This window comes from Poecilia formosa, unplaced genomic scaffold (assembly GCF_000485575.1).
Source record: "Poecilia formosa unplaced genomic scaffold, Poecilia_formosa-5.1.2 Scaffold14, whole genome shotgun sequence".
Taxonomy (NCBI): Eukaryota; Metazoa; Chordata; class Actinopteri; order Cyprinodontiformes; family Poeciliidae; genus Poecilia; species Poecilia formosa.
Window position 1 is genome coordinate 3,263,210 of NW_006799953.1, and position 19,063 is coordinate 3,282,272.

The 19,063-nt window shown below is 37.6% G+C and overlaps 1 protein-coding gene across 6 annotated transcripts in view; it reads right to left on the minus strand.

Annotated features, from left to right (window-relative positions):
- LOC103133935 (unconventional myosin-XVIIIa) overlaps nucleotides 1–19,063 on the minus strand; it is a 106,982-nt gene that overhangs the window by 48,852 nt on the left and 39,067 nt on the right. For 4 of the 6 annotated variants that reach the window (XM_016668321.1, XM_016668319.1, XM_016668317.1 and 1 more), the window contains 14 exons: nucleotides 16,064–16,123; nucleotides 14,052–14,139; nucleotides 13,591–13,697; nucleotides 13,323–13,499; nucleotides 12,967–13,177; nucleotides 12,727–12,869; nucleotides 12,358–12,458; nucleotides 11,559–11,622; nucleotides 11,323–11,467; nucleotides 8,079–8,249; nucleotides 7,159–7,249; nucleotides 5,831–6,023; nucleotides 3,317–3,403; nucleotides 1,054–1,192 (listed from right to left, as the gene is read on the minus strand). In XM_016668321.1, the coding sequence (XP_016523807.1) occupies nucleotides 1,054–1,192; nucleotides 3,317–3,403; nucleotides 5,831–6,023; nucleotides 7,159–7,249; nucleotides 8,079–8,249; nucleotides 11,323–11,467; nucleotides 11,559–11,622; nucleotides 12,358–12,458; nucleotides 12,727–12,869; nucleotides 12,967–13,177; nucleotides 13,323–13,499; nucleotides 13,591–13,697; nucleotides 14,052–14,139; nucleotides 16,064–16,123 (1,777 nt within the window). Of the gene's footprint in view, nucleotides 1–1,053; nucleotides 1,193–3,316; nucleotides 3,404–5,830; nucleotides 6,024–7,158; nucleotides 7,250–8,078; nucleotides 8,250–11,322; nucleotides 11,468–11,558; nucleotides 11,623–12,357; nucleotides 12,459–12,726; nucleotides 12,870–12,966; nucleotides 13,178–13,322; nucleotides 13,500–13,590; nucleotides 13,698–14,051; nucleotides 14,140–16,063; nucleotides 16,124–18,343; nucleotides 18,371–19,063 lie in introns of all 6 variants that reach the window. The other 2 variants (XM_016668318.1, XM_007545926.2) reach the window with 2 other exon arrangements.

The following is a 19,063-nucleotide window of genomic DNA, read 5'->3' on the forward strand; positions in this document are numbered from 1 at the left end:
CTAAAAATAACATTTTTAGCACCAAAATGCTATTGGTGCTAAAAGATATTATTATTTAAGATACCATCATTTGTACATAATTTTATAATATAACACCATTACTAAAAACTTAGTAACTGTAAAAAATTATTGTATTAATAATAATAGGCTGGACACTAAGCTACAACAGTTACTCAGTACTTTAGTATTTCCACCAAATATTTTTTAGTCTTACCTGAGTAATTTTTTTTTTTGAAGGACAGCTTTTCACTTCTATCTGAGTAATATTAATTTGAAATAAGGCTCACGCTTGAGAATAAGTTTTGTTTTCTCTCCTGACCTCTACTACTGTGATATTCTGCAGTTATAAACGTTTTATTTCTGCAAATGTTTAAGTATCTCTGCAAACGTCTTTTTATCTCACCAGATCTGTTTATTGCTCATTACTTTATGTTAAATGCTTTGCCACAACATTTCATGAGAGAAAAAACTTCCTTTGTGAATCTCAAATTGTTTAGTAGCCTTACATCCAGCTCACTTAAGTAGTTTTACAGCAAAATATATTTTCAACACAGAATTTTTCTCCTTGTTTGTCAACTCTTATTCTACCTACAATTTTTAAAACCTGACAAAAAAAAGAAACAAAACAGTGCCCATCTAAATGTCATGTTTGACAATGCTAAGGCTCCTCTGACATGGGGTCAAACTGACCCTTCAGGCAACTGCGCTGTTCACCTGACCTAAATAGACATTCTGAAAGTACGGCCTTCAACTGATGTTTTAGAAGAAAAGCACTGAAACTGCATAGTAATTTTTCATTTACTTTTTTCTGACCTTGACAAAGTTCTGTAGGCTAAATTGCAAAAATATACTTGTATTTTTTTCCATAAAACTTTAAGAAAACATTTTCTACTGAAACCTTGCTTTACTTGCTACAAAAAGGGAATACAACCCCTACATTTGTTAAAACACCCATTTTCTTTGTCTGTTTCTTTAAGAATCTTATTCTTCTTGTGGATGCAAGAGTGACCTTATTATGCAAATTGTCAGTGCAAGATTCTGTTTTGTCCTCACCTTTACTCTCGCCCTCAGCCGGTCCGTAGTAGCTGAAGAGACGTCCCAAAAGTGTTTCTGCTGATCCTCCTGGCTGCAGAGCCTCTTCCTCCATCAGCCACAGAAGCCCCCGTGCCTCGTCTGTTCGAACCGTTCGCATCTATTGCAAAGTAAAATGTTTACACATACACTTTTGAACATCCTGCCATCATCGAACAATGTATTTTTATCCTTACTTCCTCTGTTTTGAAAGGGAATTTTTGACCTCTTTCAATTCTACAGTCTACAGTCTGAAAAAAATCCTATTTCATTACATGAGTAAAGACAACCTTGCCACAAGGACACTCAGTTTCTTTCAGCTGTTTAATGGGAATGCATGGATGAATCAAGCATATCTTTAAGCCTTTATTATTCATCTCCCTCATGGGTACAAAAAGAAAATACATATAATTTTCGCAGAACTGGATGCTGACCTCTGCAGTCAAGTTCTTAAGCATAAGCAAATGTACTCTGCAGTGTGTTCCTTCTCAGCCTGAGCTGGTAGTGAGGAGACCAGATAATATTATCAGCACTGAAAATTGAAATTTCTTTAAAAAAAAGAGAGAAAAGAAAGAAACATTCACAGTCTGTGTCCTTCAGCTGCTGCTGCAATAATAGCATCATCCATTCGGCGTTTTTTATATTAAAAATGTAAATGTAGCTCATAAAGACAAAGTAATCGAGGATTAAAATGAATACAATTAGCAATACATTTACTGCCAGCAGAGAAAAGGGGGGGAAAAGACCTGCAATGGCACTGCTTTGCACAGAATAGGGATATTATCTTCATGTGTGATGCTATGAAAGATCAAACAGCTTTATTCAACAGTGTGTGTAGATGTCAGCATATTTTACCAATACAATATGAATGACTCATTCATATTGAGTCATTCATATGAATGACTCTGCCTTGCAGAGTCATTCATAACTAGTGAACTTTCAAATTTAGTCACATTATAAAGACAAACGTTAATGCATTTTATGGCATAGGCCACACAAAATAGAAGATAATTAATCGTGAAGCGAAAGGGTAAATGATACAAAACTATAATCTCTTATAACACAAATCTCAATTCAGCTCCCTGGAGTTAACACTTTGTAGAATAGATAAAGAAATGTTCCTTCCACTTCATAATCATGTGATACTTGCTGTAGATCTATTTCATTAAATCCCAATAAAACACAAAGTTTGTGCTCATAATATGAGTAAATGAGGAAAAGTTCAAGGAAGATGACCAATTTACACAGTTGCGTAGTTAGAACACAAGGTTCAATTCTGAATTTTTATCAGTGTTTTAACTTTCATGACACACATTTAGCCAAAAATATTGACAAAAAACATGTTTGAAAGGAAAGGAGCATTCTACATAGGGTTGTTAGGTTGGTTGATACGGTTAATTCCTGAAAACATCCTGGAAAACCTAGACGCAAACCAACAGAACCAAGAACAGCTTTAATATCCGTTAGGGTGCTACAACAAATACGCCCTTATCAGCAGTGCACACCACACTGCCTGCAAATACATAGACAGTGCATCAGTTTGAAGGAGACATATGACAAGCCATGAAACTGGCAATGAGTTGAACATTAAGGCTGTGATAACGGACATTTGAGCTATGACAGGATAAAATATATCTTTGGGTAGAAAAAGAAACCCTTTGATCAAAATGCCTTTCATTCAAAGCAACAGATCTTTAGAGTAGACTTTAAAAATGTCTTTAAAGTTACCATTTCATTTTTTTTTCTTCTTCTTTTTTGTATGATATACTGTAGCACTGCTTCTGATGACGTTCAAACCAGAACAGGGACCCATCTTAAAAAGCAAAGCACTCAAACAAAAAATACTGGAGTTATAGCAACGTGATCCACAGTTCTTTAAACTCTGCCATTTCTGTTTCCATGGTGCAGATCACAAGCTGCAAAGGCCAAACATTGATTTTTCTTTCTTGAAGTCAATTCTCTAACCTCTCTTTTTCTTGCTCCCATCGCCTTTTTCTAACCTCTCCCAAACCAATACTGCATACAATTGAGAGATTATTCAAAAATATATATATTTACTTTTGAATCACGAAGGGCATCTGGCGAATGTCAAAAGAAAAACATGTTTACAAAAATATTTTGAAGGAAACTGTTACACTGCTACCAAAACTAAGCATGGAAAAAAAAAGTCTGAACAAACAGAAGGTGCTATGGAAATTCCCCTGGCAGTGCACTGCAAAGATAAAAATTTAACCACTTAACTTACAAGCGCATGGCTTGAGGTTTGGTCTATCACAGCCACTGAGAGAGAAGCGGTGGGCTCAGTGTCTTCTATGGCAAGTTCAATGTTTTCCTGGAGGAAGAAAGATAAGTAGACAGAGACTCAAAACCATATCTAAATGTGAAAAAGGACATTTTCCAATGACAAAATGTGGGGGGGTTTCTAAGAAACCTATTAGACGTTTTATAATGTTTTTTGTTTTTCTTTTAATTTGACTAGTTCTCTTAAAACCCATTTAAGTAACAAAAAAAAAGGTTTCAGCATGAAGGCTAGCTTAATGCTGGTTTAATCAAGAAAACACGCAATTTCACATAAGTTTAAAGTAGATCTTGAAGAAACTGTTTTCTGTGGTCACTTTTAAATTAGTGCAGGGAAAAAAGAAGGAGTTTACACAGACTGATAACTAGCCTACCACCATCATGACCTTGTGCTCCGTCCCTGTTCAAACATCCCATTGCATGCATCCTGTCTGATTCAGATTAAGGTAGACAAGCCTAACCATGACTGTTTCTCCTTTAAAATCTGATCAGATGACCGGTTACACACTTCAGATTTAAGCATGCCATAAAATCAGCAGCACTATCAGAAAGTCTACTGATGTTTCTGTAACATCACAGGTACATTAATTGAACTGTTCTACTTTATTGTTGGTTATAAAGTAGAACCAACAATACAGAAATGATGGAAGGTTCAGTTAAAAAATTATGAGTAGGAACAACTATTTTCTTCTTTTTAGTTCACATATATCAAACTTAGTTGTTGCCAACGGCTGAAGCTAGCAGCCAGCCCAAGAAAGGCCAAGACCAAAAATAACTTGTATAATCTTTAAACAAGTCCAATCTCAAACATATCACCGCAGTTTATGCTAAAAGTACTTTAAGGACCTTTAATTTTTTCATTGTGTGGATATTGAAAATGATGACTGATTATTTACAAGCAAGCTAACTGGATGTGGGGAGTGGTGCGGCACCAATGATTTTCCTGGAAATGTTAAGAAAAGCTCATTTAAGACTCTTCTGGCCAGTAGCTCTCTGATTGAAACACAAGGCAGAGTAAAAATACATAAAGTATTTTCTTAAGCTACTTCCATATTTTTTTATAATAAGAACGGTTGTATCTTGCATTTTAGTTTAAACCATTATGAATACTTACAGCAGTTAATAGATCCACAGAAAAGCTATAAATTCTTATAATTAATCTGTTTGTTGAGGTGGATTTACCACATGTCTGTTAAAGGTTATTCATGAATACAATTATAGGTCTTATTTTCTTCTATAGCTTAAGTAACTTGGAAAGGTGCTCAAAGGCAAAATTGTTTTAAGAATGATTAGAAATTAAAATGGTATTTTTTTAAAAAAGAGGTATTTTAGATATTATATAGTTAAAGGCTACACCAAAACCATTAAATTAGCAAGAATACGTGGCATTTGATGCAAGTAGTTTTCCTGAAGGTAAATGGAAATGAAAGGTGAGGAAGGAATTATTGCATTAAAATGCCATTACCAGTTTAGGAAGGGGGTGGGGGAAGCATGCTACAAACAGTAGTAAACAGTGGCATGAAAACAGTTGGAAATGTCGATGATGCATCTGTGACAGACGCTCATGTACGATTTGAACGCGAGCATGAAACGGGCATTTGAGGGAACACAAAAAGTTCCTCCCACCAGCCTCGGTGCTCCACTGCATTCCAGCGATGATTACAAAGCATACGACTGTTTTGCGCTTCACGGTTTGACCTGCCCATCATCATCACCGTTAACGCTCGGTGCCGATTTAAATGAGTTTGACCTAGTTTACGATGACAGGTTCACAGCTCCATATATTCTCGGGTCGTATTGACGGCAAAGCATTACCGTGCAATACTTAATTCTGCCCCATTTTCTATTCTTCCAGGCGAATGACGTGGGTGGCAACACAAGCTGGAAGTCCCCAGATTTTTTTATTCACTGCATCTAACGCAATGTTGTTCGGGGTTCCTGGTTAACTTCACAATCAGGTCAGCTGAGAAGACTTAAGAGTGCAACGGCTTGAGAAGATTAATATATGTGTAAAGGCATAAAATAAATCTCCAGTATTTTGTCCTTTAATAAATACTTGAAGACGACTGTGGCCAGTTATTATGGTACGGTTCTGCTAGAATGAGCTCAGGGGAGGAGAGAAGAAGAATGGTTCTTTCATCACGGCTGTGCAGCTGGGCGTGCCTCTCATAGGTAGCTGTGAGTGACTTTACTTTGATCTCGGCAGAAGAGGTGAACACCGGCATCACTAATGAGGAGGTCTAACACATGAACTAGTTCGGCTTGTCACAGCTTGTGACAGGTGGGACGGCTAGCGTTTCTGATGTGTGAACACATTCGCTATTGGAGTTGATATATCGGAGAAACAGTGGCAGACAAAAAGGGGAGAGAGAGCGGGGGGGGTGAAGGCAGGAGAAAGACAAAACAAGGAGACTGGGGATGTATGTATGCACAGCACATTATCTCTCACACATGTCTCTACCTCTTTGTATCTTTCCAGCTCCTGAACAAAGGTGCGCTGGTAGAAGAGGCTCTGCAAGCGTTCCTGAGTGTAGTTGTGGCACAAGTCTTCAAAGGTTGTGCCGCTCTCGCGCTTAGCAAGCCTGGGGTTCTGAAAGCCCGGTGTGTCCACAATGAGCAGAGAGCACATGGAGTGCTGGCTGGATTTCAAGGCCCTTAAGTACACACAGGGTGGGAAGAAAAGAAAAGCCATAAAACACATACACATGGACTAATAACATATCTTTCACTGATTACATTCACAAACCTTGAACCATAAAGTTGATATTTACTTTAGATAATTCACTTCTCTTCCTATAGCTTCAACTTCAAATTTAAATGGTTTTAAAGCATCAGTTATAGTGTTGTGATTTTTTTTTAGCTCCTTACAGAAGGCTGCCCAATATCAGAAAAATGTTGTGATGTCAGTGGCTATACAAATGCCTATTTACTTCTTTCCTCTCTTTCTCATCAGTGCTACCATCACTCTATGACCTTTAACATTTTGGGCAGTGTAATTTGTGTCCATTATGAACATCTGGTGGCGTGAAACTCTGCCTGACTTGCTAAATATTACATTGGCTTGTAAAATTCAAGTTCATACCAGTTGCAATATTGGCCAACAGCTATTGTATTCCAAACAGTCTTTCGAAAAATGAATATTTCACACTGATATTACCATGGCTGTGAGCAACATATTGTGAAGTCCAATCCAATCACTAAACACAATTCCAGTTGAATTCCAACAGAATTTAGCAAACTCACATTTACCAAAGTAATGATAAGGAGGAAAATGCATTTTCTGACATCAATTCCAAAACAACTTGCTGAATCTAATGGTTGTTACGGAGACTTGATGACCAACATACATACACATGACCAACATGACACTTCTTGTTGCTGAGCTTTGGAGATTTTGTTTTTAACTTTTCTCTGCTCACTGTGCATGCTTTCAAGATAAATATAGTGTCTTGGTTAGCCAGTACTGGAGACTAAAATAAATGGAATCATATTTTCACTCCAGGGGGGAAAAAGTAAATGATTCCTATTTGGAAGATCTGAACATCTTGAAAAGTATAGTATCAATGTAAAACCTTTTTAGTTTATTTTAAAAGACAACATAAGCTTTTGTTTAACAGGAACATAGTGTACTTTCCAACACATAATATCATGCTTTTGCTATAAATTAGGAATTTATTCTAAGGCTTTTAAAATTTCAGAGGAAAATGTGGCTGGAACTGTTTTTTAAAAAATGCATGGTAAAACCGTGTTAGTGCAACCCAAGATATGTCAGTTTGCCCCAATACTAACCGATTTATTAAAGAGACGACGACAGCAAAGACTTCAGAGTAAAGCCCTGATGCCATTGCCTCCAAACACTCCATTGCTGTGGATTTGGATCCTGGTATGGAAGAAGTCAGACAGAACAAATTGGTTATTTACAATTTTTAATATCTTAGCAACGAGACAACACAAAGATCTCACTGAAGAATAGAGGAAATAAATTACAGTCAGACACTTGCTCCTATGAGGAAGGGTCAACGGTGCCACGTTTGAGCATTTTATACCCAGAGGCTTAAGTGCCCAAGCTGGGTTTAAAATTGTCTTTGTGAAGCATTGACATTTTGGACTCAGGTGCTTTGGAACCGGTCACATCTAACAGCGCTAACTCATGTTTGTGCCTAGCAGCAGTGGCCACCTGTTAGGCTCACTTAATTCATTCTGCTATCAAACAGAATAGTGACTTTATGTTTAGTAGGGGGACGTTTTCATGTGTGCACGCACACACAAACTGGACAGTAGGTCTATGTGAGACTGGGGGGGGAGAGTGAAGGTGAGACTGAGGTCATTTCTGTCAATCCCTGCTGTGATGGACTTTTAACTGTATCCCGGTGCCCTTCAAAGTCTGTTGATGGAAAGTCAGGGCACCTGCACGTGACAAAAATCAATGCGACGCAATTATAATTTCAAGGACGAAGAATGAAAAGGGGATCCAAAATTGCTTGTCCCAACACAGTGTGAGCACTCATCTGTCAATAGCCAATGTGGACATGTAGTATTCATTACTAAGATAAGCTTTACTTTTTTCTCCCATGCATGCAATTTCCCTTAGGTGATGAGCAGGCACATATGCGTGCGAGCGTGCGCGCGTGTGAAGGAGTAGACAGAGAGTGACAAAGAGAAGCAGGGGAATGAAAAGAGTATAGAGGAAAATGTATTCTGCTGAGTACCTGCATCTGCTGTGCCATTTTCCTCGGAAGCCTGGCGGATGGTGCCGGTTCTGGGCAGGGTGCCCTTGGCCTGATGCTTGAAGATGGAGGAGGAAAGCTCCTCCAGGGTGCAGCCCAGCAGGTAGGCTGCCTTCTGGGCCCACTCGTGACGTGCAAATTGTTTCCTGCCAGCTGAGACATGTGTATAAAAACCTCCATTAGACCTTCTGCCAGCAAGTTCTAGGCAACATCTGTGACAATCACATGTTTTAGAGGGTCAGGGTTATGCCTCTGTCCACCAATACTTTGTGAAAGTATCCATGCCCCTTTAAACTTTTTAACATTATGTCATCTTACAGCTACAAACTTTAACCTCTTTTATTGAGATTTTATGTGATAGAGCAACACAATGTTGCAAGTAACTACGCAACATTTTATTAACTGAAAATCCATCATCTGAAAGTAAAAAAAGAACGACAAAACTGTGAGCCTACCAATAATCATCAAAAACCTAAACTGACAAGCCTGGCAAGGAGAGTGCTAATCAGAGAAGCAGCCAATAACACTCTGGAGGAGCTGCAGAGATTCGCACCTCAGTTGAGAAATGACCAACATGGAGGAGTGGTGATAAGATAGCCACTGTTAATAGAAAGTCCATCTGGTGGGATGGAAGGGGGACAATGCATGACACATTTTTCAGATTTTTAATTGTAAAGAAAACTGAAACCTACGCGTAGCTGTTCAGAAAAAGCTCAAGGCAAGTTAATACTTTTGCAAGGCACTGCAGGCAGAGCTGATGACAAACTGTTAAAAAACGAGAAAAAAAAAGTCTGAACCATCACTGAAAAGAAAATATAACCTTGTTCATCTACAAGTTTACAAAAAAAAAAAGAACTCCACCATGGGAATAAATGCAATTAATGAAGAACAATTTATTTACCTGACTGGGAACTTCATTTGGGAGACACAAGCGTCTCTTTAATCTATTAAAAATAATGATGACATCCAACACAGCAGTAAAAAACTCCAGTTATAATCCACCATGAACTGGTATCTTCTAAGTCTTTTGACAGAGAATAACTTTGGGGATTACACGCAGAAAAAAAAAAAAAAAACAAAGCAGTGGGCTCTATCGGTTTCATCACTGCGACAGAGCACTTGCGTGCGTCTCCTAATGCGTAGCAGAACATTTGTGGAGTCAAGCAAAGACTTTTAAATATTTGCTTTGAATGATAGGCGGCTCAATCGGGAATTATTTTAGACATCAAAAATAGAAGAAGAAGCTGCTTTTGTCATTGTAGCCTTATTTTACAGGGTCAAAACAGGTATGGAGGGGAAAGGTTTTAAAAGATGAACTATATCCATCTGTACATATGTGCTTCAACAACAGCAATTATGGGGTAAACCTTTTCCAATTAACACTTGTCAGATAAATGGATTGACAGTACAGTAAACACAAAAGCAAGCTCCTTTTACATGGCTCCTTGACGTGGCTATGGGTAAACAGAGATCATTGCTGCCCTCTGGTGTTACAAAATGAGATTACACTGCTGAAAAACTGATTTTAGAAGTACTCTGGAGCAGTCAGCGAGGCAACAAACATGTTTTCAGAAGTGCAGAATATTCTAATGAATAAACATAACTTTTGAATGTACACAAGTCAAATTGTTATCCCTGTGTTGCATCTATGGTTCTAGAACTTTATCACCATACAGCACACCTTATTAAGAAGAATAGTTCTGACGAAAACCTTCCCAAATTTAAATGTCATGCCGATCGTAAGAACATTAGTTTGATTCTGCATTCACAGACGATATCCAGTACTGGGAATATTTTAAAATTAGTTCCTAATGGTGTTATGGCGCCATCAGAAAGATTGGTAGCCAGCTGGAGGGGATCACTGACACTAATTGGGCGAGCTAGTCTGCATACGCAACTGTGCAGACGTAATGAAGGGTGAAGAAATGTTTCAAAAAACACATGCTTCACCCCATGCAGCCTGTGCAGTCTTTGTGACTTGTATGTTATGTTCAGTGCATTTTGGTGACACTCATTAAGAAACATATTTTGTAAGATCAAATCCTAAAGACTTAGTTTGGATATGATAGGGTCCATTTCTAAGACCCTATGAGGATGTGATGCAGAGGACGGAAATGTAAATATCAAAATTTGATTTTTTTTTTTTTGTCATGTTACAACCATGTATTTCACTAAGACTGTGTGACAGACCAATACAAAATAGTCCATAATTTTGCATTCCAAGTAAAAAACCTGAAAAGTGTTGGTCAGGAAGAAGAAAACCCTCATTGAAGTCTTTTTTTAACGCTTACCAAAAGCCATGTAGGCAATACAGGACAAGGTATTCAGAACAGATTAGCCTGAAGAACTAGGAATTTGTAGAAGCAAATTATTAGTGCATTTTCTTATATTCTCTTGAACTTTCTCCCTCTCCTCTATCCTTACCTCTCCATCTCCCTGTTAACATTTTCTTCCTTTCTTTTTTTCCCCCTTTTCCATCTCAATGTGATTGAAGTGAACCCAAAACAAAGTCTAATAGTTTTTTCTGTAATCAAGATCAAATAGAGCATTACAGTGAATGCTGTAATATCCATTCTAATGTTTATGTTAACATCTGCTTCCACTATTTCTGAAAGATATAACCTAATCAGTTGCAACATGAATTGCTAATGTTTTGAACTGTTTCCCTGCCATTCCATTTATTGTTGCAAACTGTATAAGCATTGTACACCAAGGGAAAACATTTGAAACAGTGAAAAAAAAAACAAAAGCCAGCATAACATTCACACAGTAGTCATAACCCTAACTAGTGTAGATATTCAATTATTTCTTCACCTTTTCATTTGCAAGTAGTATTAGTTGTAAGGCATACATTTCCCCAACAATGTGATATTTCGTTTAGGGCTGCAGATTGGTGAAGCTCAGTGTAATGATCTGTGCAACATCTCTTTCTAAGTGCAAATGCATAATTCAGCTGCCTCGGTTACATCTTTCTTGCATCACACAAGTGATGGTTTCAAAATGCAGCCTCAACATTGACACATCAAGTAAAAAGCTGCTGAAAAAAATAGCAAATGGTGGAGGGGAATTGGAAGGGGGGTGTTTTCCAAACTTAAAAAGATTTTTAATAGTTCACACACTATTATTATTGTCATTATTACTACGAGTAATGATGCCACTATGAAGGGGAGAAATGTTTTATTTATTTATTTTTTTTTTTTCCTTGTTTGATGTAAATAAATCTTACTCTTGGTAGCTCCAGCTGCTCCGAGATGATAGATGGCCCCAAGAACCAGCCAGAGGGCCCGCTGCTCATCCGCGCTGATCCCAAGGACCTTTAGGGCTACTTGCAGTTTGGAAAACTGCTGAGAGGCCCGCTGCTTATCCTCTGCCTAACAGATTTTTATAAAGATTACTTCGGCTTTATAAGAGGTCAAAGTAATATCTTCAAAGGCCAATCTCCGCTCGCGGGGCAGCATTTACCTTATTCTGCGGCGTGATTCCGAATGCATTGTTGTCAGCAAAGTGGTTGAGGTGCAGCTCCGTTCTGATGGGGGGAAAAAAGATAAGGAAATGACAGCTGACAGAATATTATTGAAACACACTATGTAGAGCCCCGCGAAAGTATTCAAACCATCCGACTTTTTCACATTTTGTCCCATTCTAAACAAAATCTTTGATACATTATTTAGGGGATTAGATGGACAAACACAAACCAGTGCAACGTTTTTAAAATGGAAGGCAAATGATACTTAGCTTTCATGCAGACATTTATATTTACAAAGTATCGGTCAATACTTTTTAAAATGACTCCAAAAGCTTTCCCACTGAATGACAATGGTTCTGCCACATTCAGTGTTGTATCCATTTTTTGTTTTCCACTTCAAATGGGGTTTTGCATGCATGCTGGAATATCTTGGTATATTTGTCAGTTCCATACTATTTCCATTTTTAGATTATTATTGGAATATTGCTCTGTGAGATGTTCAAAGCATGCAGAAATTGTTTTATAACCTAATCAAGTATTAAAGCCGGCAACTTTCCTTTTATTATTATTTTTCAAAAACCATGTTATCTTTTGTTTACAGCTAAATACTCCTTTGTGTTGGTGAGAAAACAAATCATCAAAACAACATGGCTGTTTGTGGTTCAAATTTATAAAAATGTGGAAAAAGCTCAAAAGGTATAAATAGTTCTGCAAGGCACTATTTGTGTGTCACTAATTAAATACAGAACAGAGCTGTCTTGTTGTTTTAATTGGCTAAATAGCATCAATACTGACCTAAGAGCGCCATCTACTCCAGCCATCAGGTAGTAAAACACGTTGAAAGTGGACTCCCCTTCTGGTCTCCTCGTCACCCTCATTTTCTCTAAAAGCATCGTCTGTGAAGTCACAATAAAACCAAGTTGACAAAATTATCTGAAAATCAATTCTTTGTACACATATAGCACTTAATTATAGATCTGAATGGAGTTTGGTTGCAGTGAAGTATCAGGAAAGTTTTTGATTAATGCATCGATTTTGCAATTCGTGCCTAAACCAAAGAAACAGCTAGAACCACAGTGAATTAAGCAAGGAGAATACAAAAAAGAAAAAAAAAAATACACACAAAAATTGGTCTGTTTTTTCTCCTAGTGTGTTTGTGTTTACCTGGACAGAGGCTGATGTCACCAGGCCTGCCTGGTCGAAATCCAGGGAAACGATGTGGGAGAAGCGGCTTGCATTCCCATTAAGGGAAGTCGAAGCGTTCCCAAAAGCCTCCAAAACTGAATAGACTGCCTGCCATTTTTCTGCTACAATAAACCAAATTGAAGTGCTGGTAACTGGGAGAGCTTAATAACAAACAGCTGACAAATAAAGCATAATTTGAATGCATCCCTTCCAACTTACTGGAGAATGATTTGTTGGTGCTTCCAGCGATGGTAACCAGGTACTGGATGAGGTGCTGACAGTTGGTGGTCTTGCCACTTCCACTCTTGCCAAGCAAGACAATGGACTGATCCTGACGAGTTGTAAGGAGGCTCCTATAGGCAGCCTGCGCCATGCTGTAAATGTGGGGGGCCGTGTCTTCTTTTCTGCAGCCTTTGAACATCTGCATGACCTGGACAGGAAGGAAGATGAGAACAGAAATGGGACTTATCTTCACATTAGCTCACATCATTGGGCATGTTTCACTCTCAGCGCATCCATTTCAAGACATGAATGCATTTTAAAAAATTAAAAAATATATATATATTGCTGCCTACCTTCTCAGAATACATAGAGGGGGCACTAATTGGGTTAATGACCACCATGTTGGGCCCAGCGTGGGAGTGCAGGAGGTTGCTGCCGTAACGCTGCCGCAGTGAGTGCATCACGCTCGACTCGTTCAAATATTGCAGAGAGGCCAAGTCCTCCACTCGGTCAAACAGCGGCGGGTTTGCCTAGAGTTCAAAGGCAGAGGAGGTCACACACACACTCACTGAGAGCCTTCGATTATGGATGAGGTTAAGAGTTGATGTGATGATTAAGTACCTTCTCTACATCATCTTCCTCCACCTCCAATAAAGATCCATCACTCTCCAGGCGGATTTTTACCTTCCCCTCTGGCAGGCTGCCTGCCTCCGTCTTCAAGAGAGTGGCTGCATTACCACAAATTAGGAAATTTATTGAATGTGACATCTGATCTGGACCTTCTCTTTCATGCCACATGGCTTAGGGCAGTTGCATATATTTTAATAATGCATGAGATTCAATAAAGCATGTCGTTTTGAGAACACTACAAACGGGAAATGTATTCGGTCTGAGGTAAACAAGAGCCGTCAAATTAACAGCAACGTTTCTAAAAGCATTTTATGTGCTTCAAAACACCCACATCTGTACTTTTCGCAATCAAATGTCACCACATGCCTACACTGGCAGGAGAGGGAGTTTAACATGTCTATTCATCATAACAAATGCAGATTTTAAAAAAAAAATAATGATATAATACAAACCCAGAGAAAATCCATCCTTGTGGACAAGCCATACTTTTTCCGTTTCGTACCAGGCCTTTTCTGCCTTCAACTGTTCCTCTGTCTTCACCTGTCAAAGCAAAACAATCAGAAGGAGATGTGTGTTTACAAACAATGTTCAAACATTACAAATGTCAAAATATATATATTTTTTTATTAATTAATTAATTGCATTTTTTTATATTTTGGAACACACTTTGGTGTGGAAGTTATTTACCGAGTGAAGAAGACTAAAATGTAGGCACTTTCATCACCAGTATGCTACTTTCACATACATTCAGAGTCAGGACAGAGATGTTAGAATCTATTTAAAAGGTTGCTGTAATTTCTGTGATATACTAGAGCACGTCTGTGGGTTTTCAAGGTTGACCTTCAGAACCAGCAAGAAGGCACAGTGTTTTACAGCATACGGTGTGTCTTCAAGAACCATTGTCCTGCATGTTTTAGATGCTCCCCTGGTTCAACACACCTCAATCAAATATATTCTTTATTGAAAGCCTCTGTAGAACTTGAAGAGAAAACTGAGGAGGTAATACTGACATTAACTCGGCTGCCGTAATCTTGTGATGATTTCACACCATTTTCATACTGTCTTAGAGTCTCATGCGAGCATCAAACACAACCCAAAGCAGAAGCTCCTTCATAAAAATCTGTTAATGATCCACAGGGGTTGTGTTTGTTTTTATTTTTGCACTGGAACATAAATGGCTTAAAAACCATGAAATATTACTTTGGGTGTAGTAGTTACTCCCTCTTGTGTCAAATTTCTACCCTGGTAATTTGTTTTTACCCCTATAAAAAAAAACAATTTTCAAGAAAAGATTTTGATAGTGGAAGCATCTATTGTTGCTTTGCTTTATCCCCTTTAGCGTTAAACAACTGTCTTTCATGGCTTTTGAATATCTCAGGGAAAAGGCTTCATCCTTATGCAAAGACATGGAGAAGTAGTTAAAAAATACAGCTACTTTGAAAGTGCCAATAGTGATTAGAAGATGCTAAAAAACACCTTGAAATGTCAACTCTATGATGATTTGCTTTTTTTTTTTAAATAATCAAATCTCATTTCACAGCTACTGTTCTCTCACACAGTGTGACATCACCTCTTCCCGTCCAATGTATGCCAATGGTAGGAAGACGTTTTGAATGTTGTTCTTCGTTTTTATGTTGTAGCTGTTAAAGAGAAATTGCTGTTGCGCAAAACAGAAACCCTGGAAACTGGCCACAAAATTCCTAATGGTGCATCTGTAATTAATATACTCTACAGCTGTATCTCTCCACTGCTATTAAAGTACATGTATGATAAGTACAGCACTGGTCTGTTTTCTTGTTTCACAACTTGAATGCATTATTCAGTAGGCTTCTACAAAATCATTTCAGTTTTTATGGCTTACCTTCCAATACAAATTTAAAGCACGCAGTGTTTACTAAGTGTTCACTCAACTCAGTCAGGATTAATATTACATCTTCCCTCTGAAGACATCACAGGCAGAAGGCAAGACGAGTTTTTTTTTGTTTTGTTTTATCCACACCAAGAACATCACGCAAAGTAAAACACCCTGCTTTGATTGACTAAAAGAAACAGAACCGAGTACAAGCAGGTCAAAATGTCAAGAGAAAAGTCATGCACAGAAAACTACATCATCTTGTGGGAGATCAAATAAAAATGAAAACAAAACACTTTGGCTTTTCTCTCTCCTAGAGTTTGATATAGCACACAGTTGAAATCCACATGAAATAAAACATGTTTAAAATATTTTTATTGCTTCTTTCTTCAGATATAAAGATCATGTTTGTTAGAATCTGATCCAACAAGGACACACAAAAAAAGCAGTTATTTTTCACAGGGTTCTTGCAATAAAAGTTATTATTGCGTTACTCTGCCATCACACCTGTGTACTTATTTTGCCTTTAATTGTATACTCTTACATTTGAATAGACAACAATATAAGAAATCATGCAATCAGCACTGCAACCGGCCGTAGTTACGGTCAGACCTTGGTTGCAGCCAAGTGTGCTGCCTGAAGGATGGCCACTGGATCCTCAACAATCTTGGACTGGAAAAGGGAAGGATCATAATCGACAGGTAAATGTCACTTTCATTTGGAATCACCAAAATAGACCGAAGTGCACAGCAGTGAAACAAATAATAGTGGATTAACTGATTAATTGTAAGTAATTAAAAAATAACACTTCAGCAAGAGCAAAAGATAAAAAAAAAATTTAAAATGCAGGGAAATGCAAACAACTCTGTTAGGATTAGAGGCTAAATAGAGCAACTCCTGTAGTTGGTGTTCAAGTACAAACTCATGTTTTATTCTGCCAAGCAAATATTATCTGCAACAGAGGCATTAATTTGAGATGCCACTCTGGGTGTAAAACAGAACTCTCAATGTTAATATCTCCTGGTGGAAATTTTCAGCTTAAAACAGTCCTATCCAAAGATCCGCTGGTCAGAATAAACCCACCCTGTTTTTTCCTCACCAAACAAAAGTATTGAAAATACAATGAAGACCTTAAAAAGAAAGTAATTTCCTCCCAAAAACATGAGGGGGAGCTTTCCGCAGAATGTCACTTTGTTTTTTTGTTTGTTCTTTTTGGGTTATGCTAGATTTGGAAATATCGACAGCCTTTGGCAAGTCTCCAAGCCAGTTGTGCTAACTTCTAACAAAAGATGCTGAAATATCTACTCTGAATTATTTGTCTGTTTTAAATAAGTAAAACCCATTTTTAGAGCAACTGCTCTACTGCACACAGCGAAATTTTGCTTGTGCTTCTAAAGTACATCATTCATAGCTCACAGCGGGAGGGATGGAGAGAAATATTTGGAAAGCTTATAATTATAGTTTCTAAAGAGAAATATCTTTCAAAAAAGGAGCAATCAGAGAAACCTTTACAAAGCCTTTTATTTGAGTATCTGTCACACTGGTTGTATCATCACTAATGAATCGGTTCCATCATTGGGCTTTCTGCACCAGTACTGTGAAGCACTCAGAGAAAGTCAAAAAATGTTAAGCTTTGAAGACAAAGTTTGCTTGGAAGAGAAAATATTTTTTGCCACACATCAAGTGATTACAAAATAAAACTGTGGCAAAAGATTTTGTTGTAAATCAAGTGGAACTCAGAATGATTTGATGTACCAAATTCAGAACTAACAACTTCTGAAAAGATGTTTTATTTTATTGAAAGACTTTTTCCCAGATTATGAGAATTTTGGGTGTAACTTCTGTTGTTTCTTACATTAATTCTATTTTCTTTTGTCTTGCAGTTCCTTCTCTTACAAAGAGTCTCATGTTTTGGACAATTTCTTTTTCCAGGTCTCTATTATAGAGGGACCAAAAATGTAGCATCTAGTGACGTGATTTCCATTTGAAACATTTCTACTTTGTTTGCAACTGCGTCTGATTTGAAGACAAAGTTTGCTTGAAAGAGAAAAAAAATCTTTTGCCACACACCATGTATAATTCATGTATCGTAGGAGGTCCATAACCTCGTCTATTGTTTTAACCGACAGCTCTCGTGTCGAAGAAATACTTTCCATAAATCAGCCAGGTGCAGCTGCTCATTAAGGCCTGCAAGCACTTGCTCATTTGCATAACTAGAGTTTTGCGAGTATTTGTTTTAAAAATGCAAATTACACAGTGAATTGATTTTTCATCCTCTGCTTGATCACAAAAAGTTAAAATAAAATGGGCTATAAAAAAAACTTACAAAATTCTTTGCGCTCTGTTCTAGAAAGTTTAGCTTTTAATTGAAACAGCCTGTTTAATCTGATATCATTTTATTGTTTTACAGTGTAAAGAAATGGATAAGCATGAATATTGAGTGCATTTATGTTTTACTTTTTGCTTGTAAGGTTTATTACTACATTAATTCTGAAAATAACCTTTATCTCACAAACCAATCTGATTAAATAAGACTATGCCATTTCCAGCTTAATACTGGAAATACTTAATGCACATGTGCATTCAAAGACTGTACACAATGCAATATGAACCGATGTAAATATAAACTTGTTGACACTTTCTTAAACCTGTTCAAGAACCCTAGACAAGAGAATTCCAACTGCCCCTCCTCTCTCCCATTGGTTTATGTCATAATCTCATATTAGTATTTTTCAAACCTCTGCACAAACCAAGAAAACAGCAGGAAGTCAAAGACAAGCAGGCAGGCAGGGTAACATAGGCCACAGAGAGGTCAGTGGAGGAAAACATGCTTTAACTCCAGCACTCAATGCCTTAAGGAGTGCACTGAGTCCACAGTAAAAGCAGCCGTACCTGAGAAACTCTGTGGCCTCTGGGCCTCTAACCATGCAGAGAGCAAACACAAAGGAGCAAGGCAGGATCCAGCGGCCCACAAAAAAGCAAAAGAAAAATCAGACTTTTGGAGGTCAAAGGAAGAAGAAAAGATGAGCAGAAAGAGTTCTTTGCACTTTAGACACACATATAACTGATTGCAGTTCATGGCCATAACATCCAGAAGTGGCAAAATAGTTATATCAGCGCAGGGTAGCTACTTCACAAAAATACATAATACAATACATTTCATATAAGAGATGTTACTAAAGAATGACCAACAAATAACGATCCAAAGATTATCAGAACCACTCTCACTTCCTCCCATTTCATCTAGTTATTAAACCGTAAATCTAGAAAGCATTTATGTTTAGCAGTCAGAAGATTCATGCAATCATCATGGGCATGAATACTAAAAACCTGGGGTGTTTAATAATGCATTTAACAGTTTGTTTTCCATAGCTGGTTGATCATAAGTCACTGATTTTTAAAATCAAGACTTTGGTGAACAAACTTGAATTTATTATGGAGAGAAACCACATACTTTTTTTATAATCATCAATAAAAATGTTGGTTTAATTGCAAGTCCATATTTATGTCTAATCAGAAATGGTAATGTTCATTTAAACTACTTGGTGTTGTGCCACAGACACACTTCTTGAAAGCAATAGTATTCAGGTAATACTGACAAGCCTGTTGTCA